This window comes from Prionailurus bengalensis, chromosome C2 (assembly GCF_016509475.1).
Source record: "Prionailurus bengalensis isolate Pbe53 chromosome C2, Fcat_Pben_1.1_paternal_pri, whole genome shotgun sequence".
Taxonomy (NCBI): Eukaryota; Metazoa; Chordata; class Mammalia; order Carnivora; family Felidae; genus Prionailurus; species Prionailurus bengalensis.
Genome location: NC_057350.1, coordinates 52792094 through 52815390, shown reverse-complemented (window position 1 = coordinate 52815390; position 23297 = coordinate 52792094). Strand labels below are relative to the sequence as shown.

Sequence of the window (23297 nt, the reverse complement as noted above, 5' to 3'; positions counted from 1 at the left end):
CTTTAATTAGAATAACAAAAATGTTTTACTTATAGATATCTATGTTTTGAAATGTTTCCTGACTGAGAAAAATAGTTTGGCAACACAATAGAAAGCCACAAAATTTTTCTATATTCTGTGTAGTAACGTTATATCCTTGAGAATCTCTGAGGCCTCCAGCATCCATTTATGAGGTATTAAGCATTCAATACATCAGGCAAAAAATAATAATACAATTATTATTGGCTACTTCCTCAAATTCAAAATTGCCCATATTTGGGTAAGCTTAAAATTTAAATTTGGATGATATAAATTCCAAATCATGCAAAAATCTTACATGCAGACTCATAGAAATGAACAGGTTTCTTTTGTTCTATTGTATTTTTACTTATAATGCAGAAATATAGTTCTAGAAGATGCCAGAAATTGGGGCGCCTGGGTGGCGCAGTTGGTTAAGCGTCCGACTTCAGCCAGGTCACGATCTCGCGGTCCGTGAGTTCGAGCCCTGCATCGGGCTCTGGTCTGATGGCTCAGAGCCTGGAGCCTGTTTCAGGTTCTGTGTCTCCCTCTCTCTCTGCCCCTCCCCCGTTCATGCTCTGTCTCTCTCTGTCCCAAAAATAAATAAACGTTGAAAAAAAAAAATTAAAAAAAAAAAAGATGCCAGAAATTAAATAATCCTAAATCTGGATAATATGTTTCATTTGTGTAATATTTCTATATGATATATTTTATTTGTAGATATAACTATAGTAATGTTTCCTACTCAGTGGTTCTCCAAGTATCTCCAATTAGACATCAGATTAAACAGTGTTAAACAAATTTCTTTACATCAGGAATTAGCAAAGCTTATTTGTACTGTGAATTCCAAGAGTAAGTATAAATATACACCATTCCACAAATGAAGTTGAGCATGTCCTCATTATTGGGATCACATGAATTTTGGAAACATTTCTCTGGGACTACTATGCCACCAGCTGCTAAAATAATCCATTCCATTAAACAAGGTTCAACAACCTTTGGTGTTAAAAAAATTATTACTGATACAAAATGTGAATTCCTCTCATTGTATGTCTTCTTCTCATACTCACTAGCTTGTTATCACAGGTGTAAATCTGCTAACTATATGTTTGAGCAATCTTTCACAAGTCACCAAACAGGCTTACAATTTTACATTTGCAAATCACTTCAAAACACCAATCAGCAAGCAAACTCTGCAATCTCATCTTAAATGCGGTTTAAATTTAAATATGGACTGATGTTTCTTTAAATGCTAATAAACATGACGGATCATTTTAATTCCAGTATGTTTGTAGGCATACTATAATAAATCAGAAAACTTTCATGTGCCAAAGGAAAGAAAAGCATGAAATATATAAAAATGAGTAAAATTGGTACTCTAAAATTTCATAATCATGGATAGCACTATGTACAATTAAATATCCTAATTTCTTCATTCAAAATAAGTAAATTACTACTTGGGAAGCATGTCTCTTCTACAGTTTTGGTAGTAGCATCATTGTTACCATTATCTTCACCCTGGTAGTTTATTTAAAAATAATACACACATTATAAATAGTCACATCACGAAAAGAGTGATCTAGTTAAAAAAGAGTATGTAGTTTTGGAGGCACCTGGGTGGCTCAGTAGGTTAAGCATCTGACTTTGGCTCAGGTCATGATCTCGTGGTTTGTGAGCTTGAGCCCCACATCAGGCTCTGTGCTGGTGGTGTATAGCCTGATTGGGATTCTCTCTCTTTTTCTCTCTCCGCCCCTTCCCCACGTGTTCTCTCTCTCTCTCTCTCTCTCTCTCTCTCTCTCTCTCTCTCACAAAATAAATAAATAAACTTAATAAAAAATGGCACGAAGTTTTAAAAAGGGCTTCCTTCCTATCTCCTATCCCCAGTTCTTCCTTTCACAGATAGCCATATTAAAGATTCTTGTATATTTTTCAAGAGAAAATATCAACGTATACCCAGGCATGTTTAATGATTATGTCTATTTAAATACATTTTCATGCAAATGAGCACACGATACACATTGTTCTTTCACTCCTTACTATTCAACCTTGTATTTTTAATAAATAAGAATAGAGAAAACTGTAGTGGGATAATTTTCCACTTTACATGGAAATTTTTTCATCTTTTCTATTACATTTGAAGTGTGTCATATTTGAACTTTCTGTTGGAAGGTACAATATGTTAAAATGTTCAGTTTAAGATGCTGACAATATTGGCAATATTAATAATAATAGTTAACATTTCCAAAGCCTGTTACTTCCCATTCATTTTGCTAATCACTTTACAAAGATTATCTTAGTTCTTTCAACAAACCTCTGATATAATTACCATTATTCCTTTCATTTTACAGATAAGGAAACTGACATAGATATATAACTTGTGCACTTAAATAACTTATTTCAGTTATTCAATCTTCCTCTATTCTTTCACAAAATCTTTATAGCCACTCAGTTCATAGTCTCTAAATCTTGACTATAAATTCTCAGGGCTTTGAGCCCTCAAGGGCAAAAGATCCTCAGGGTGTGGTTAGAACCATTTGGAATCCAGTTACTAAGTTCAAAATATGCCCATTTTATATTTTAAAAGAAGAATAAAGAAAAGATTGATTTCTTAAACTAAAACAGGTATCCTAGAAGAATATTTCTATAATAAAATATTAAGCTAAGGTTTAGATCCAACATCCCAACACTCAAAGGATCATAGAACACTTGAGCCAAGTAAGTTATAATTTCTTCCTATCACTTTATAGATAAGAAAAATGAAGCACTTCTCAACACATTTATTATCCTTTTGTACTCATCTCTAAATTGAAAGAGACATCAGAAAATCTCTGACTGGAGTATGGAATACATATAAAATACCCCAGACCAACAAGTGGCTGTAACATTTTATGACACTATCAGAGATAGCAGTTTCTGAGTCTTGTCCAAAAGTAGCAAATTCAAAGTCAAGGATTTTTCTTCAGCAGTTGAGTCCTATTTTGTCATTATTGTTATGAAACAGCTGTCTATGGAGACAGGGACTCAAGGATCAATGTTCTCATCACAGCTATTAATTCACTTCTCCCCTTCCTTCTTGACCTTAACCCTTCCTCACAGCACCTGTTTTATTGTTTTTCTCTTAAACCAAATCCAACTTCTCTTTGTTTAAAATAGGGAGACTGAAATGGAATATAATACTGTACTCTCATGAAGTTTGTTCAGTGTTGAGTAAAGTAGAAGTTGTATCCCTCTTTGTCATAATTTTACACTCTGTTAACACTTGCCTACATTGCATTTATTTCTATGGCTCAATTATTTCATTAATGGACCACTGTGACTAGGAATCTCAATCTGGGAAATGTTACATGGCTAGCTCTTAACTGAGCATACTGAAGAGATCAAAGAAGTATAAATCATACAAAAAGACACAATGCAAAGATCATTCTTATTTGGCAGTGGAATAAAATCACACAATGCTCATAATCACATGGAAGAACGCCCACTCAGTTCTAGCCTAAGATCGTCATTGAATAAGCAAAGAAACAGAAAACAGAAATAAGAAGTAACTAACCAAAATCTCAGGGCTGCTGACAAAGGCAGAACTGAAACCTGGGGCTGATACTCCCTCTCCAGTCATCCACCTCCTCAGTGACCACTGGCATTCAGGCCACTGGGAAGGCAAGTTCCTGGTCCTGGTTACTGCTATTGATTCATTAATAATATACCAACACTCACTATTAAATGTTTCCTAGTTTAAGCCACAAAATAATAAAGTTAGTGGAGTATATGGACTATTTGAATGGGGCCTGTTTTCTTAACTTCTTTTTCATTTTACTTCGTTATTTGTGAAGCAACTATATTCAACAATGTAGTTATGTGGTTAAAAATTCCTCACTGCTTATGTCGTGAGAATCAATGTTTATTTTTTAAAAGTTATTAGTACATTTTGTACCCAGCAACATCTAAACAGAAAAAGCTAATAGATTATGCAATATTTCCAGAAGGCAAAGTAAATAACCAGCAAAAAAGTAAAGTAAAAGATGATCTTATGCTTGAAGTGTTTCTGGGTTTTGTTTGATGGTTTCTTGGTTTGTTTGTTTTATTTTTTTTCTTTTTGTGGGTGGAGAGGACTATTTTATTTTTATTTCCGCCTGCCATTCCTATAGCAAACTCATTTGGAAGCTCAGCCTGTTTGACTACTAAATACCGCTGTTGAAATGTAATTACTCCTCTGTTACTCTATTTCTCTTATGGAGAAATCCTTAAATTTCTATTTAAAAAATGACCTGGTGTAAAAAGAGGAGTCAGTTTGAAATATCATTAACACTTAATATGGTATTAACCAGAGTGAGATTGAGATCAAAACTATTGTGAAAGTCATTTTTACTGGGTGACTTGCTCATAGTACCTTTGATGTTTGTTTTCACATTAAAGGATTAAGTTCAGAAGAATAGCATTCTAAACATTGGAGACTGCTTGAAGAAGGAATAAAATAATAGTAATTATTTAGTAGTTCCTGAGTTAGAGCTTTGTGTCCAAGCAGACATGCTTCTCATATATGTGCCTAACTCAATAGGAAACAATATAACATCCCTTTCCACATGAATTTAATTTTTTAAAGAAAAAAATCCACAACTCACTAAGAAAGCAAGTAAATATAAATATAAACTGTATATATTGACTTCAATATGATAAGCAGGTCAAGTCTAAGCTGTCAGGAAATAGTCAATATCTAGGGGTAGGGAATATGGGGAAAGGGGTAAGAAGGTAGGGAGTGAGGGAATGTCTTCCCAAATCTAAGCATGGGGAGTAATGTTCATAGCCAATGAAAATGGATTTCATTGGGCTCTATTTGTGAATAAGCCAATGGAAAAAAACCTGAAACTATAACCAAATCTCCAGTTTATTTCGGCCTCGAATAGTTCTATTCAGTTGGTCCATGCATGAAGCATTGTGCAGTTGATTCCACACAGATATACAGGCACTTGTTCTAACCAGACATCTCACTGGCTCATTTTTGTCTTCCTAATTCTGCTTTTCTAACATCCTTTTCTTGTTCCTTCAAATTTGTTCACTCATCAGACTTCCCTTTCTAGAATTTGAGTAATCACCACTTATCTCTCTCTTAAACTCATTTCTCTAATTTTAACTTCCTCTACAAACTTGAGAAGTAACCTCTGTATTCTAGCCCTAACCCCACTCTTTGGGTAAAAGGAAGGAGAAGCTCAATGCTCAAGTTTACCTCAGGCACACTGGGTTTAGAGTAGATCACTCAGTAGTATATTAATAATATATGCTCCATCCATCTGTGGGGGAGGAGTTTCAAAAACAGTCTTACTACATTCTCATTGGCTCAGGCATGAACCTGTATAGACAAGCCTCTAGCTTTCCCCACAGATCTGAGTATATGCCAGATATATGCTCAGTTGGAAACTAATAGGTACATTGTATATTTACCTAATTGTATTATTAAATGATATTCCCTAGTATTACTTAACTTTAGTTTACTTCTAGAATTTTAGCAAACTAATGCCATTCAGATACCTAAATTTTGATAAAGAACCATAATTCACATTGTCAAATTTGAAAAGCATTGCTAAATTTGGTCAATAATTCTCAGGATTTCAAGAGAGCCTTGCATCAGAATTTCTCTGTAAGAAGTTTCTGGACAGCCCTTGTTCTTCTCACTTCAAGAAAAGAAATTAAGTGATTGTTACTAACAGGAGAGATTCAAATTTAGAATTACCAGAATGTATTATCAACTAGGTGTCTCAACAAAGCAAAAAAAATTATTTTATAGTATAATGCTACTGGTCCACATATATAATGCGGAAGTATCTTTTTTTTTTTTTAATAGCAATTTCCTTTTCATGCTTGTTTCCAGGTCTTATCTTTCTCTTCTCTCTGTAGAGAGGTCCTCTCATTCCCTCCTCTACCTCCCTCAGCAGGACAAGTTGTCCTCTTAAATATGTCTTGTGCTCTCCAGTTACAGAATACTCACTTTTCCTGTGATCACATCCTTTATCATAAAACTGTCCAGGTTTTATGATAGCTGTCCAGGTTCCCAGCACCATTTGTTGAAGAGACTACCTTTTTACCATTGTATATTCTTGCCTCCTTTGTTGTAGATTAATTGACGATAGATAGATAGATAGATAGATAGATAGATAGATAGATAGACAGACAGACTGATTTCTGGGCTCTGTATTCTGTTCCGTTGACCTATATTTTTGTGCTAATACCAGAATGCTTTGATTACTATAGCTCATAGTATATCTTGAAATCTGGGGTTGTGATACCTCAAGTTTTATTCTTCTTTCTCAAGAGTGCTTTGGCTTTTCAGGATCTTTTGTGGTTCCACACAAATTTTAGTATTATTTGTTCTAGTTCTGTGAAAAATGTTGTTGGTATTTTGATAGAGATTGCATTATATCTGTAGATTGCTTTGGCTGGTACGGACATTTTAACAATATTGGTTCATCCAATACATGAACATGGAATATCTTCAGATGGATACTAACTCAATTCCATTTCTATTTATACTTCATTTGTACAGCTTGGGTAGAATATGGCAAATACCGTTTTTGTGGGTTTGTTTTTTAAGAACCATAACTCAGGAGACTTACTCTCTAATTACATTTATGAAAACGACTAAAAATTTATCTCAATATAAATATTTCCTATTCATATGTGAATATATTTACCAATTATAAATCGGCTTCATTAATAATCAAGTTTTCTAATTTTTATTAATCCATTTATTCAATCATCATACATGTGCTGGACATATGTTATATATCAATAGACAAGGAGTTGAAAAATACTAAGAAGACATAGACCCTGCCTGCAGGATCTCAAAACCTCTAAGGGAAGAATGACAAGAATAAATAGGCAATAAATGAAATGAGCTTTAAAACTACAGAGCACGTTAGAGAGACCGAGGAAGAATTTTTAGAGGAGATGACATCTAAATTGTGTTCTGAAAGATGAGGACACTAGTTATTTAGGCAAAGAAAGGGTGATGGGAGAGGGCATAACAGTAGCATTCTTGGATTTAAAAAGGGACAGGGAACAAGAAGGCAATGATACATTTAGAAGTATGGTGGGAGCATGGAATTCCAAGAAAGACTTGTGTTACAAAACGTAACTAGAACCCTAAATGCTATGCTAAGGAGTTTATATTTTATCCTTACTCTAATGGGGAGCCACTGAATTATTTTAAGCAGAGCAGTTACAGGATTCTATTCATCTTATATCATTTTGGAGGCAGAGGAGAGAAGAGATTGAAGAGTTTATTATTTGACAATCACACTGATGAATGAGCTTATCCCTACTGCACTGGTTAGAACAGGAAAATAGGGTTAAGCCATTCAATGCCACCTGGCTCTTTGGTGGAGAGTAGAGATATGAGTTTCAAAACCACACAATTTGGCTCCAGAAGTCACATTCTCAAACTCTAATCTATAATGGCAAGTAAGCACAATAAAACAATTACTTACTTTAAAGAATGCTTAAAATTATAATGAGTAAGGTACAGGCCTCAATCCCCAGGCTACCCTCTTAACAGTGTGTCTTATTTCAATAAGAAATGTTTAAAAGTTGTCTCTGTGTTGGCTAGTCTTAAATACGCCAGAGAACTGGGCCATTTCTTTAACTGACAGCATTTTAGTAATAAATTAAGACATCTAATGTGTGGAATTATGCAATTTTCTGCAAAACTCAAAAAAATAATTCCCATTTTGAATAAAAATCAACAGGGATCATCATTTCACATTTTTTTTCTTAATTGGAGCTCCAATAAAAGTTACTGCTTACCATCATTTCAAACATATTTCTCTAAATCACATATAATTTTGAATCCTAGAATTTTTAGGCTGTAAAGATCTTAGAAATCATATGGTACAATACTTCCATGACAAAGGTGAATGTCATAAAAGGTAAATAAATTGTCAGGGTCACACACAGGTTATGGATCAACTTAGATTGAAAATATAGTTGGAGTTGTTAAATCAAGAGGACATTTGGGAAAATTAAAAAGAGAGAAAGATGTGAGTGCAGAATAGTTCCATGTAGAAATCTATAATCATCTGGATAAAAATCTAGGCAGAGTAATTGAGAAAAATACCAGCTATTTTTCGTTTCCTATTCAAATACATAGCTATTTTCATCTAATAGATACCATAAAAGTGGTGTCAAAAAATTTAGCATTTTATCATTGGAAATAAACTTTGTTCTCCTTTGATGCCTTCTATATTAGAGTGAAGTATGCTTTTCAGGGGTATAACTACTTTGATTTCTTCTAGTGATTTATTATCCAACGGATACAGAGAATTAAAAACTAGGATTTTAGAGTATATATTTTTTGTAGAAGCATTTCTGAATCTCACTAATAAGAGGATATTACTCAATTTCTAAAATAGTTAACATTAAAATTATAAATTCTTAATAATTTCATTATTAAATTAAACATCACCAGAAAAACATAATAAATAGAAGCACCCTACAGTGCTCATAAAAGGAAAGTAGTGGAGCTCCCTCTATTGAATTACAGTTGAGAAAATGTGCCTTGTATTTAAAATCATAATTTTATCATCAAAATGATTCCATTATAATAATAGTAAATTTTTTCTCTTTCTAAGGTCTAATATCTTTCAAATTATAGAAACCATATGCAATATAAATTTCTAAGGATAATATTGTAAATTACAAAGTCCTTATAATTTTAGAACATGTATTTTTTTTAACAGCTTTTGCTTGCAGGAAATCACATTTAAGATTGTAATTTTCAGTTATGTGTTTTTCTTTTGTTTTCCTTTAGTTGCTAAAACTGAAATTGCTTGACAGATAGTGGGACGATGAAACATTCTAATAAGAATATGAAGTCCAACTTTGTTATGGAAACCCCCCAAAATGTCCTTAGATGGAACTGAAATTGATCTTCCAGTCAGTAAAATGAGGTATTTTCTGATATGAATAAACTGATATTACAGTTAAATGACTACTAAAAAATGTGATTCATAACAATTATAATTTGTTGAGAGGGGCGCCTGGGTGGCTCAGTGGGTTGAGCGTCCGACTTCGGCTCAGGTCATGATCTCGCGGTCCATGAGTTCAAGCCCCGCGTCGGGCTCTGTGCTGACTGCTCAGAGCCTGGAGCCTGTTTCAGATTCTGTGTCTCCCTCTCTCTCTGACCTTCCCTCGTTCATGCTCTGTCTCCCTCTGTCTCAAAAATAAATAAACATTAAAAAAATTTTTTTTTTATAATTTGTTGAGAGTCCACTATATGTCAGGCACTGAGAAATGCTATACACTCATTACCTTATTGGAACATCCATATCAAATGAACTTGGAAATACTGTTACCCTCATATTACAAATCAGAAAACAGAGACAAGAGCTAGAATATTAAACTAATGTTCTGATCCATCACCCACGCCCTTGAACTCTGATGCATTTCTAGGTTATGTATTTACAGTCTGTGAAATCTGTAAGCATTGACAGTCCACAAAAATTAAGCACATAATTACTTTTGTAAAATATCATAGAGGTATAACCATACTATCTACAATAAAATCACTATTCAGGCTGTTCACATCCTTTCTAACTAAACATTTTAGATAAATTCCAAAAAATGATAACCTCTAAACCATACCCTGAAACTCTTTCGTTTTACTGTTTTATCATTTATTTTAGAAAGGAGACATATTTCTTATCAGCAAAGAGAAAAACAGCTAAGCAGATGCAGGTTTTGTTTTAATAAACAGATACTTATTTGTCATTCTACTATGATAAGAAAAGCAATTTTATTTCATACTAAAACAGTCATTTCCTAAAGAAAATTTCTATTTGAGAACTAGATTACCATCCACTGGGGTTGGGTAGAGTAAAGGATTAATCCAACAGGGTAAATCCAAATACATATTACGTTTTACTCTTAGATCTGATAGCAAAAGCATTATTCATATTTAGAGTCATGCCGATCTCTGCAAAAATATAAAACCTATGCTTATAACTGACATAAGCATTTTTCTTAGAAAGTGTCATACCTATCACCAGGTAGAGAAAATGCTTGCAGAATGAAGTACAAATGCCACAAGCTGAAACATTTAAAACTAAATACTAGGCAGAAACTGCTTTATTTATGAAATTATAGTTTGTGCACATTAATATTAACTCCACTATGAATATTTGTTGCCTTGTTTAAAAAATATATCTTCATTACATACTTATTGAAAACTCTTCACAAACATATTGTTATAGTTTTTCTATACAGAAGTTGCAATAAAAATGTTTTACTCCCTTCCGTAAGAGATCTAAAAATTACAGGGTAAAATATATTTAATGGCACTGATGTTTTTTATAAATTTACAGAAGATGATACGTTTTATCCACTAGTAAGCAATTTTGATGAGACTGTTAAACTTGTTGGAATAATTGTTCAAAATATGACTTACTTAAAAATAAGTGAAATCTGTTTAGTAAGACCTATTATACAGGGCTTACAAAATGGCATTAGTCCACCTACACAATGTATATTGTACCTACAATGAACTAACACAAATATTTGGAAACCATCTGTGTAACATAAAATAATATCAACTATTCTTTTTTTTAATTAAGTTTTATTTATTTTTGTTTAATTTTTCGAGAGAGAGCATGTGCAAGCGGAGGAGGGGCAGAGAGAGCAGACAGAGGATCCAAAGTGGGCCCTGCGTTGACAGGCTGACAACAGTGAGTCTGATGCAGGGCTCAAACTCATGACCCTTGAGATCATGACTGGAGCTGAAGTCAAAAACTCAGCCGACTGAGCCACCCAGGTGCCCCAATATCAACTATCCTTAAGGTTCACATGTTGTTGTCTCTTAATCCACTGTTTTAGTTAATCTGACCCTATAGAGTATGAATCTTCCAAAATGAAAGAAAGTATGACTTACATAGTTTATCTTCTCAAAGTTAGCCATCTTTATGGAAAGCCATGTGGAAAGAGCAATGGTAATAATTCAAATAAATGCACGTCTTTCACCCAAGGTTGGTCCCAACACGCACATCATAAAGCTAAGCACCGATCAATCTATAGTTTTACCTTACACGTGAGCATGTGTGTGCCTATTACTCCTATAATTCTCACTTTTCCCATAGTTTTAAATAAATAAGAATCAACCTATTATCCTGTTTTCTTTTAAATTATACTTTCCCCATAACTCTGTACTATTAATATGAGGAAGGGGCATCCTCATACACTCTTGTTGAGATTTTAAAGATACACACTCTTTTTTAATTGAGAAATAATTGACATATAACATTGTATTATTTTGGTATATAACATAGTGATATATGTATATATTGCAAAATGATTATCACAAGTTTACTTACTATCCCACCACCACACAGTTAACACTTTTTTTTTCATGATGAGAATTTTTAAGATCTTCTCTCTTAGCAGCTTCCAAATATATACAATACAGTATATACTTCTGAACTGTAATTTTAGAATTTCTTTCTAAGTGAAAAATGCACATATTCTTTGACTCAGCAATTTCACATCCAGGACATTTCCTACCAACGTAACAGTGCATATGAATAAGACATGTATCAGGATGTTCACTATAGTCATGTTTATAACAAAAAACACTGGAAACAGTCTACATTTTCAAGAACTAGGGAAATGCTTAAATTAATTATGGTGTGTACAATAAAATCCAATACATCTTTAAAAATCAGGTAGAGGGGCGCCTGGGCGGCACAGTCGGTTAAGCGTCCGACTTCAGCCAGGTCACGATCTCGCGGTCCGTGAGTTCGAGCCCCGCGTCAGGCTCTGGGCTGATGGCTCAGAGCCTGGAGCCTGTTTCAGATTCTGTGTCTCCCTCTCTCTCTGCCCCTCCCCGTTCATGCTCTGTCTCTCTCTGTCCCAAAAATAAATAAACGTTGAAAAAAAAATTAAAAAAAAAAAATCAGGTAGAGCTATATGTGCTGATATGGGATAATCTCTTAATCTCCAAAATGTGCTATTAAGCAAAAAAAGGAAAGGCACAAAATGGTATGTATAGTATGTTCCCACTTGATTTTTTTAAAGGGAAAAAGTATATATGCAAGTATTACTGTATGTGAGTATTTGAATAAGATCAAATAGATCCTCTTTAAACCCCACAACTGGTGAGTAAATTAGGGAAATTACAGGAATGAATTCCTGGTGACCTCCAGGAATTAGAAGTCATGTTCCTTCCATGTTGGCATCTTTTTTTTTTTTAATTTTTTTTAAACGTTTATTTATTTTTGAGACAGAGAGAGACAGAGCATGAATGGGGGAGGGTCAGAGAGAGGGAGACACAGAATCTGAAACAGGCTCCAGGCTCTGAGCTGTCAGCACAGAGCTTGACGCGAGGCTCGAACTCACTGACCGCAAGATCATGACCTGAGCCGAAGTCGGCTGCCTAACTGACTGAGCCACCCAGGCGCCCCCCATGTTGGCATCTTAACTCATGCCATTCTCCCAGCCCATATCTTCTGCTTGACTATTCCTCAGCATATACCTCAGATATCATTTCCTGAAAGAAACTTTCTAATATTTTCCTACAGCCTGGGTCACATCTGGCCACTCTGATGTAAAATGCTATTTATTTGTCCTTGTAGTACTTAGCAAAACTTCTAGCAAATTATATAATTCATTGATTGATATCTATTTTCCAGAGAGAAGATAATTTCCTGTAATGATAAGACCTTGACTGTCTAGTAACTAGTTTGTTGCAATATCCCCAGCACCAAGCAGAATATTTTGCACATTTGAGCACTCAATAAATATCTATTGAATGCTGTTTATAAATGCTGAATAGTTCATTTCCATGAGTTTTTTTTTTTAATTTTTATTTTAATTACAGTTAGTTAACATACAGTGTTATATTAGTTTCACGTTAAGTTATATGAGTTTTTATCTTGGATTGGCCAACACTGTGACACTTAGGCAAGTACCTAAATAATTTTATGGTCCTGTATAGCTCCAAGCCTTGAATCTATGAGCTTAGGGGTAAATGAAACTAAGGACGTTGTTATCTCAAAAAACTGGCTAATTTGCTATTGAATTTTAGGTAATCTTTTCACCTGTGGTTTCATCTATCTCAGCTGTTGAATAAGAAACTAAACAGGGGTACTTGGGTGGCTCAGTCAGGTAAGCACCCAATTCTTGATTTCAGCTTAAGTCAGGATCTCAAGGTAGTTAAATAGGGCCCAGAGTCTGGCATTGGGTTCCATGATACATGGAGCCTGTTTAAGATTCTCTCTCCCTTTGCCCTTCCCTCTCCTGCACACAGACACATGCGCTCCCTCCCTCCCTCTCTCTCTCAAAAAAAAAAAAAAAAAAAAAAAAAAAAAAAACTGAACAAGATGAATATCTAAGGTAATTTCCCATTTTTTCCAACAATCCCTCTTCTATCGCATTTTACTTCAGACCATGATTTACATGCCTTTAACCCTTCAAAATTGTGTGTGCTCTCTCCCTCTCCCTTTCTCTTTCCTCTCTCGTCTCTCTCTCTCTCTCTCTCTCTCTCTCTCTCTCTCTCTCACACACACACACACACACACACACACACACACTTAACTTTCCATAATTTTATTCCAAGGGAAGATAAGGGTTTAGCCATAGGAAATAGTGTTTTTATTGACACTACTTGAGCCTCTATAATCTGTTATATTTCTTGCCAAAGGATCTAGAAGAGGAAGGTGTAAACTATGAATATGGGGCTAAGTAAGGATACTAGCTTCTGTCACATCCCCCACTGGTTGACTGATGGCAAAAATGGTCCTAATCCTCTCCCCTGATCTTTATGCATACTGTTTGCCAAGTGTTTCTAGCTCCTTCCATTCAACAGATGATTTTCCCACCGTTGAATTTGAGCTGGGCTTGGGACTTGTCTTCACCAACTGAATGTGGAAGAAGTGATGGTTTGCCAGAGGAGGCTTGCAGATTTCTGCTTCCTCTCAGAACCCTGCTTCCACCAAGAGAACAAATCTAGGGAAGCCTGTTAGAGAACCAAAGACCATGAAGAAGAGTCAATTTTCCCTGAATGACAACCAGCCAACTCCCAGAAGCAAAGCTACCTCAGCTGACCCACAGCAGTTTACAGTAAACAAAATAATGAACTGCATAAAATGGTTGCTGTTTAAACCACTATGTTTTGGAGTGTTCTATTTTACAGCACAATTAACTGATATACTATGGTTCAAAAATGTAATAAGAGTAGCTACATGGGTTTTTATGTTTTCTTGATTTGGAACTAGGTAAATTCTACACTGATAAACTCCCCAACTAATTAGGGAAAATACTTGGGGATGTGCTGACAAGAGTTTTAGCCACAATGACCAACACCGTCTCCCTTCATTCTGCTGTATTATCAAGAACAAAATTATGGCATCCTTTGTGTGCTTAGATAATAATGTCTCACCTTTCCTACCTCCATTCCCTTTTGGGGTTTTCTGAGTACTTGAGACACTTAGATATAGATGAACCAAAGAACACATGGGCACCTAATTAGGAAGTCAGTGTTGGCACCAAATGTCCCAGCCATATTGTTGGCTGCCCCAAGTCAAGTCACCTTACATGTACAAAAAGACTTAAGAGCTTCCTTCAATTGTATAGACATCCCTGACAATTATTTTTATATCCAAATTGATAGTGGATCTACTGAGAAACTTCATAGAAGAACAGAATGGGAATTGTGCAAATGGCGGAGAAAGGGTTTCAGAATCAGACTGAAATAGGCTTTCATAGGTACAAAGTATAGTTCCCAGGTGAATTCCAAACACTACTATTCTCTTGGTATCTCAGGTCAATTTGGTTTCCATTCCAAACCATGGGATCCTTAATGTTTTACACCCACTACAATATTCTGAGGTTCTAGGCTATTACTTTACATCTCTCCTATACTTGACACTATAGGGAGGACATGTGGCCTCTTATTGATATTTCCCTGTAGCTTATAAATAAAAAAGGTTAGAAATATGCACTTTGTCAGCATGAGTACTTACAGTTAAGTAGTCTAAGACATATTAACAGGCAAGTCATTAATACTCATAGTGACTATATAATTTGTCATCCAAACTGCACTTCTCAAGGTGAAGTAAGTTCCCATTAATAACTGAATCAGGACATCAGGATAAACCAGGACTGTTGCGGATATACCGGGATGTATTGCTCACAGAGTAATAGAGGAGAGAGTTTTAGGGGGGAAAGGGGGGAGGACGGGGGGGCTAACAAGCCAGAGAAGCTGGACAGCAGTCTGATTTCTGATTAACCTATTCTCCCAGTTTAGTTTCATTATGTTGCAATGCTATGAATTCTTAGAAGATCAGACACAGGCATGTTCATTGAAATACGTCCATTCAAAGTTGAATTAAGTAATCCTTTGATTACAAACTGTTTTGGATTGGACTGATTTCCCCTTGAATGGAATGGATAATTGAGAACTGACTGGATAAATAAGAGAGTAAGCACTAAAAGCTAATTTCATTCTTGGAAAATACACTACAGTAATGGACTATGATAATAGGTTACCATAAAACAATTACTGAATACCACAGCATATTTGGAACTAGTCCTAGTTGAAATATATATGATATTACGTCTAGTAATAAGGTGAGAGGAAGCATATAAATCCTGTTAATTAAACAGAGAAATTAGCTGAATGGCAATATAAGTAACTCCAAATATATAATACTTTGTACACTGTAAGGATACTTGTAATAACTGTAGGATTTAACCTTATCAAATAGCATATAATATCCTCTTCTTAAATATAAAACATATATTTTAGTCTTGACTTTATTCTCCATAGGGGAAATTCTGCCCTAATTTAAAAAAAAAAAGTAATGAGAAATTCAAATGAACATTTTTCCAGTCTTTTTTCATTTCTTATTGAACATAAGAAGGGGCTCTTATATCCAAGAGTAAATACATAGATGAATGTTACGTCATACCCACCACTCTTAAGGAAACTTTAATATTCCAGTGAGTTAGCTCATTTCTTAATATGCCACATACATTCATGTGTAAAAAATGAAATGGGCCTTTGTTAAAACCTAACAATGAAGAATAAAGTTGACACTCTGAGAAGTTAAATTCAAGTTTCTGTGTATACACACTATTTTATCATAGTTGCACCTATGTTGCTCTCTTGCATAATTGGTAATATACATATCTGTGAGTGCTTGAGTTAACAGCTTCAGAGAGTGAGAAGCCTTTGGTGATATTTTATGCTAAATAAATGACTAGAACAGAAAGAAGTGTGTTTAAGAATATAAAACTTATAAAGTATCTAAGATACTGTATGACAAAATACTAACTTCTTACACCAAGTAATGTTAACAACTTAGTGATCAATTTTACAAAGGCCTATGTTTAGTGACCTGAAAACTTGAGAAAAAGAAAAAGGAGAAAAAAGAAATAAAAAGAGACATTTTTTTGATTTTTAAAAAATGGTGTATGGGTTGCCTGGGCAGCTCAGTTGGTTAAGTGCCCCACTCTTGATTTCTGGTCAGGTCATGATCTCACAACGGTGAGACAGAGCCCCACATGGGGCTGTGCCATCAGCACAGAGTCTGCTTAAGATTCTCTCCCTCTGTCTCTCTCTCTGTCCCTCCCCCTCCCCTAAGATAAAAAATAAAAACTAAGTTTTAAAATGGTCAAAGTGATAATTAAATGTAATAAATTAAAGAGTGTTTTTCTATTAATAATATAATGTCATATAGCATGTTAATATAATATAACATGCTTTAGTTGAAAAATTCAAATGCTGAGCAAGGGAATTACTAATCTCACCAAAATCAGAACCATGCATTACAAAGACAGAAAAACTTACAGATGGGAAATAAGAAGGAGGAGGAAAATAGCTTTCCCAAAGTCAGAACATTCCTATATGACATAACTGAAAACTGAACATGTGAGTGCTGACTCCAATAAAAAAATAATTTCTGGTAACACTTAAGACTATTAAAGTAGACTTTTATTGATTTTCTTCTCTTTAATAAGTTAACAGCAAACAAGCATTCTCTTCCAAAATTCTATTTAAAAAGATAAGCTAAATTGAATTTTCTAAAAAGTCAAAGTTTGAAATTGTGTCATGAAAATATTTTGGATTTCTATAGATTTTAAAACCACAGGAAAGCATTACTATTTTCTACTTCCTTCCATAGCGCACTTAAAACCACCTTGCAAATCAATTATTTTAGGGGCATCTTAAGGATGTACATATAAGGCTTTGTCACATGAACATAATAGCATCAACGATCACTTAACATTTCATTCTAGGAACCACATATGCAGTTTAAATAGAGGCAGTCTTCCAGGACATATGGGTTATACTAATGGCGTTTTCTGAGACCTAAAAATCTCTTTTCCCAGGATAGTAGGAGACTAAATCCTCTCTATCACACTTCTTTTTTTTTTTTTTTTTTTTTTTTTTTTTTTAATAGCCCTCTTCAGGCCTGGAGGAATAAGCACAAGGTATTATATTGGGTTTAAACAAGTAGGAAAAGAGATGGAAATTTCGCAGTTGGGTACCACTGACATTTTCTAGCAACACAATTTATATAAACTGTATCCATTCAATCTGTCTGAAAGCATTAGAAAAATACAAGTGGATAATGACTCTGCCTTGACCAAATCAGCATTTTACCTTAGGTCATTAGAAACAGTTTTTTTTTAAATTTTTAATTTTTTTAAATTTACATCCAAATTAGTTAGCATATAGTGAATCCATGATTTCAGGAGTAGATTCCTTAACGCCCCTGACCCATTTAGCTCATCCCCCCTCCCACAACCCCTCCAGTAACCCTGAGTTTGTTCTCCATATTTATGAGTCTCTTCTGTTTTGTCCCCCTCCCTGTTTTTATATTATTTTTGTTTACCTTCCCTTATGTTCATCTGTTTTGTGGATAATGACTCTGCCTTGATCAAATCAGCATTTTACCTTAGGTCATTAGAAACAGTTTTGAGCTAAAGAGATCCCAGAGAGTAGATCCTTAGTCCACCGTTTTACTTACATATGAGAGAGTTGAAGTCCAAATATGTGAAATAACTTGCTCAAGTGCCCAAAGGTGAATGATGCTGAGCCAAGCCTAGGAAAGCAGTTTACTGAAAATAGTATCCCATTAAGTTGTAAATTGCTATTGGATCAAATAAATCATCAAGGAAAAAGCAATATTTACTGGCTACTAAGCAGTTTGCCATTTTTTAATTAATAAATGTTAATAGTCCCACATCAGGCAGTCTGCAAAGACATTATTTGAGTTGATGCTTTCCCCAAGGCCTACTGAGATAAACAATGCCTTGAGAACATAATACGCCACTCTGGGGGAAAAACTTAAGTGTGCTTATATCTTAGAATTAACCTTGTATCGGTAAGAAATTAAGAAAAATTCCTGAGAAGGGTGCACACCAAAGATCCAAGAGAAGAAACAGTTAACTGCACCTCCTTGTTGTAAGTAATCAAGGAAAGCATTTTTTTAAAAAAGCAATACAAAATGTCACCACAGGCTGACGCTCTTTCTACAAGGATAATGAGATTCTTGCTTCCTCGGATGCTCAGCACTTACTTCATTGCCTTCATCTCTGAATTCAGTTTCTGTGGTTCATACATCCTGTCCCCCTCCCTTCAAAACAGGTGACAGGCCATGCCCGGAACGTATCAATGACTATGTAGCGACTACAACCCAAAAGACCTGCAGGAGCAGTTCCACAGGCGCGAATTTTTGTTCTCTAGGTCTCAACACACACTACTAAAAGTGCTCCCGAAATGAAGGGTTGCAGGCGGGTAAGTCAGTTGGTCTCTTGGATTAAGCCAGCCTGGCCATTGGCACGTATCCCCAACGGGCGCAGCTATGCAGAGGGCTCCGAAGGAGGCGCACTTGCCTTCCAGGACTTGCGTCCCGAGTCTGGACGAGGCGCTGTTAGTGCCACAAACCTTTCTTTTAAACACACTGACCCCGAGAATTCTGTACATATGCCAACCCAATAAATCCAAGCAAACCACTGATCTGAGGGTCTGAGGTTTCTGACCCTCAGATCAGCCGAGGTTGGCGGCGCGGCTAGAATGCATCCAGCTCACCGACAGCGCGCCGCTGGGAACCGGCTGCAAACGCGAGCTTGCGGCTCCAAAAGAATCTCCGAGAAGGAAGTCTGAAAGCGGAACCGCTCCCTTTTTAGCAGCTAAATATGAGGGAAAACCTGTCCTCGGAGGTGGCCCGACTGAAAACTGACTCCAGAGCGACCGCACGGAAAAGGAAACCGGGCGGGCGCGTGTGCTCCTGGGGAATTGGTGTGGTGAGACTGCAACTCTCCAACTGGGCAGAGGGTTAAACTGAAAACCAACCGTGGGGAGGGTGGGTCTTTGCATTTTACTAACTTACCTCACCCTCGTCCACCCTCCTCGCCCCTCGGCCCCAGAGTGAGTGCCCTTCCTTCCTACATCGGACAATGGGATCAGGAAAAAGTGAAATCCACAATGTGCCAAAGTCAGGCGGCTCTCCCCTGGCCACGTCCCGGGTGTGCTTACCCCAACCCACCTGCTTCAAATCCGGTTCAACTCGCGCTTCACACGCCCCGCCCCGGAGCTAGAGATGCGTCGCAGATGGTTCTCTCTAGCCTCAGAACTGCAGGTGAGCTCAGGACCTCACCCAGAAATGTAACTTTATAATAGAGATCGGGCGAGGGCACCCACCCCCCTCCTCCGCACCACCACCAGGAAGCCGACACAGCAGCAGCAGTTCACAAACACTTGTGATCTTCTGGCTCCAGCCCCAGCCTCACTTTCCCTCTTTCCCTGGGAGAGACCCGGAGGCTTCCAAACATTTTTTTTTGGGGGGGGGGGGGGGGGCGGCTCAGCTTGGTAACTGAAGGGATGTTCAGAAATTAAAGACGCGGAAAGGAAGTGAGTCTTTCTTTGCTAAAAACTAAAGAAAAGGGTAAAAGAACAAACAGAAGCCGAAAAAAAAAAAGGAAGTAGGAGTTTTTACTTGCAAATGTCTATGAAGGGCTGGAGATAAAACTTCAAAGGGAGAAAACAATTCCAAAAATTACTCGAGTCTAGCGAGCAAATGAACCTGCTGCTCTATCAAGTGACGGCGAACACACAGAATGCCCTGTTAGGGACCAACTCGCCGCAGCCGACCGGTGGGTCTCAGGATGACAGCCACAGGGGCCGTCCCCAGGGTAGGAAAGGGATTCCCGGCTAGATATTTTAGTTATTGGGGATTTTGAGTTTCTTGCTTCTGAGCCTCAGTACATTACTGAAAACTGAGATTGAATCACAGGTCCTGTAAAATCCACCAGCCACTCACTAAGGTCTCACAACCCTGGCTGCCAAGTCCAGTTCAGGCTGCGTCCTTTGCCTGCCACCACCCCTGCACTCATTACCCACCCAGACAATGGGGGAGGGGGCTTCAAACCACGGCTTAAGCTGCGGGAGGTTTTTCTAAAAAGGAGTGATTAAAGTCCTCCCTTTCTCTTCTACCCTTCCTACCCCTTCTTCACCTCTTACCGAGGGGAAGTTACCAGGGATTTATCCCCCAAAAAGTGCAGACAGTTATTTCTCGGAAAGCTAAGCGAAAGGAAAACTGCCCGGAGCGCAGTGACGTGGACTTTGATATCCAAAGACTGGAGGAATTGTCAGAGGGCAAGGGCTCGCCGCCTAGGCGGGAGCTGCAAGGGCGGGGGAGGGGGGCGGGAATGGGGAGAGAACCAGACGAATACTGCCCGTGGGCCCCTGGAGCCCGAACCCCGGCAGCACCCAAAGTTCCTGGAGATTTACCCAAGGCCCCCAGTCCCTGCCCAAACTTGAGCCAGCCGGCCGAGCGAGCCCAAACGTGAGGCACAGGTGACTGAACCCAGGGCCAGATGTGTGCCCGCACCGCCCCCACTCGCGCCGAATCACAGCCCCGGAGGTGCGAGGCCTGCGCCGCAGACTCAGGAAATTGCCCCCGTTCCACGTTGGCCTGGGCTGCTCCCAGGCCCCTGCTCACCTGGCCGGAGGACAGCGGCGGAGATCAAGAGGCAGAAGACTAGACGGCAGGAGGGGCCCGCCTTCGATGCCATATTCCTCCTCCTCGTCCTCTTTGGGGGCCACCGACAGCGTCCGCGCCGCAGCAGGGGGCGTCGTCCCGGCCCCGCGCTGCCCGCGAGCTCGCAGGTCCCAACGCAGGGGGCAGCGGCTTCTCCCAGGCACACCGCCCCCCCGGGGCTGTGGCGCTGGACCTTCGGCTCTCCGCCGCAAGCAACTTTCCACCACGCAGTGCCCCAACTCTTCCTTCCTCCCCTTCAACACCTGCCCTTGGCCCCAGTGGCTCCTTCTCCCGGGACCGACGACCCTCTCTTCCCAGGAGACACTTCACTATTTCAGAAAGGTGTACGTGGTTCTTTCAGGCTGGTCTGTTGTTCTCCCTCTCTTGGAATAATAATAATAATGGTAGTGGCAGTGTGCATAAAAAGCCCGGTGCTAGGCAGGAATCGCCGGGGGTGGCCACAGGGGCGGCGAGTCCAGGCGGTCTCCTCAGGTGGCAGAGCCGTAGCAGCGAAAGCAGCGGCGACGGCAGCGGTCTCAGGGCTGCTCTGAGTGGAGGGACTGGAAGGCGTGTGTAAGCTTCCTCTCTCCTCCTCCTCCTCCCCCCACCGCCGCCCCCCCCCCCCTCCCTCCTCTCTCTTCCCCGCTTCCCAGGACGCGGCGCCGAGCAGGTGGTTGGAGCACCGACCTGCAGCCTAGAGGCGCTGCAGGACCGAGTCGCAGACGGAGCCCAGCTCTGGAACTCCGCGGGTGAGGCGCTCGGGGGATCCAGGGGCCCCCGAGTGGGAGGTGCTTCCCGTGGCTCCGCCCCCGGAACCACGCTAGCCAATACGGAGCAGACACAGGCGCCGGGAGCGCGCGGGGAGGGGAGCCCTCGGGGCTGCCTCTAGCCGGCGGCTTTACGATCGCCCTCTCGGTCCGGCCTCCCATTTCTTGGTCACCACGCAGCCTCGCCAGGGTTCAAAAAGCGCTTGTCCTCAGACGCTGAATCCAGTGGCTCGCTCCGCAGGGATTTTTCGGCGGTGATGTTGCAGCTTCCATCTTCAACGAAGAGAGTAGCGGGGCAGGACGCTGGCGGGGGGGGGGGGGTGGAGAATTCCGGGTTGGTGGGGCGGGGCGCGCCTTGGGTCCTAGGGCGGGAGCGGAGGAGTAAGAAGGGTCTGGAGGGGTGGCAACGGTGGAAACTCTCCTCCTGAGAGTTAACTGGAGCAGCTTCTGGTTGGCCGGGAGCAATCCAAATCCTGGGCTAATTCCTCCCCGTTTTGCTCCCACTAACCCACCTCTCGAACGCACCTTCTTTTGAAGGCAGATCACTCGAGTCGACTGCCCCAGTACCAAAGAGAAAATATTTACTCTTTCCCGGGGGAAATTAAATGAGGAATTTTTAGATCATACTTCGTCACACGGATTTTCCCAGTGTCTACCTGCCACAGCATGTGTCTTTTTTATTTTGAATTAAGCGGCGGTTTTTAGTTACAAACAGAAAATCCTCAAGTTACTCCGATTAAAAGTCTAACTCCTTCTCGTCCGTTCCAGAAAGCCAGGCATCCCAGCAGATGGACAGGCTTCTCTGGCAATTTCTAAAGACTGAACCATCTCTCAGGCGGAACATCGGGAAGCTGTGCCTTTTTCAGATCAGGCAGAGACCATGCAGGAATATTTTCCTCTTGAACTCCGGGGTGGAGCTGTTGGAGCCCTAAGTGGCTCTAAATCAGGGATGCTGGATCACCACTCTGATCCCGGAAGCATAATGAAATCTTGGTCCCTCAACCACTTCGCCAGGGCATTAAATAGCCTTTCCTGCATCACAGGGTCACCCCTGTGTGAGGCTAGTCTCCTGCAGAGAATGCCAACTAGTAGTCCTCACATACTGAGCTTTCATCTGAAGGCTTCGAGTCACCAACTAGATGGGGGTGAAGAGTTGGGCGGCAGGGGAAGCTTATTAAGACAAGTAGACACATGCCGGCACACACACACACACACACACACACACACACTCAGAATGATCTCTGAATTCTTTTATCTTTTTTTATGCTGGAAACTATCAAGCTCTGTCTTCAGCTGTGATTTTTGTCAAAAGCCTGCCTGTCTAGTCCTCCTGGTTTTCTTTATATCAACAGTATCCTAGAGTAGAGCTCTTATATATTTTTCCTCTTAAAATAAGTAGTTTTTTTTTTTCCTGTTGGATTTAACATTAACATTTTTTTTTTTTTTTTGCATCTTATGAACCAACTGGAAGGCTAACGCTAGGAGACAAATGCCTTTTAGTTCAGTGTTT

General features: G+C 38.9%; 1 protein-coding gene across 2 annotated transcripts in view; it reads right to left on the bottom strand.

The window, feature by feature from the left end:
• Positions 1 to 21956, bottom strand: part of ALCAM (activated leukocyte cell adhesion molecule) — a 220938-nt gene extending 198982 nt beyond the window's left edge. Inside the window, exon 1 of one of the 2 annotated variants that reach the window (XM_043594049.1) lies at positions 20982 to 21956. In XM_043594049.1, coding sequence (XP_043449984.1) covers positions 20982 to 21054 — 73 coding nt within the window. In that variant the 5' untranslated portion in view covers positions 21055 to 21956. The remainder of the gene's footprint in view (positions 1 to 20981) is intronic. The other variant, XM_043594050.1, reaches the window with a different exon arrangement.
• Between the last annotated feature and the right edge of the window lie 1341 nt (positions 21957 to 23297).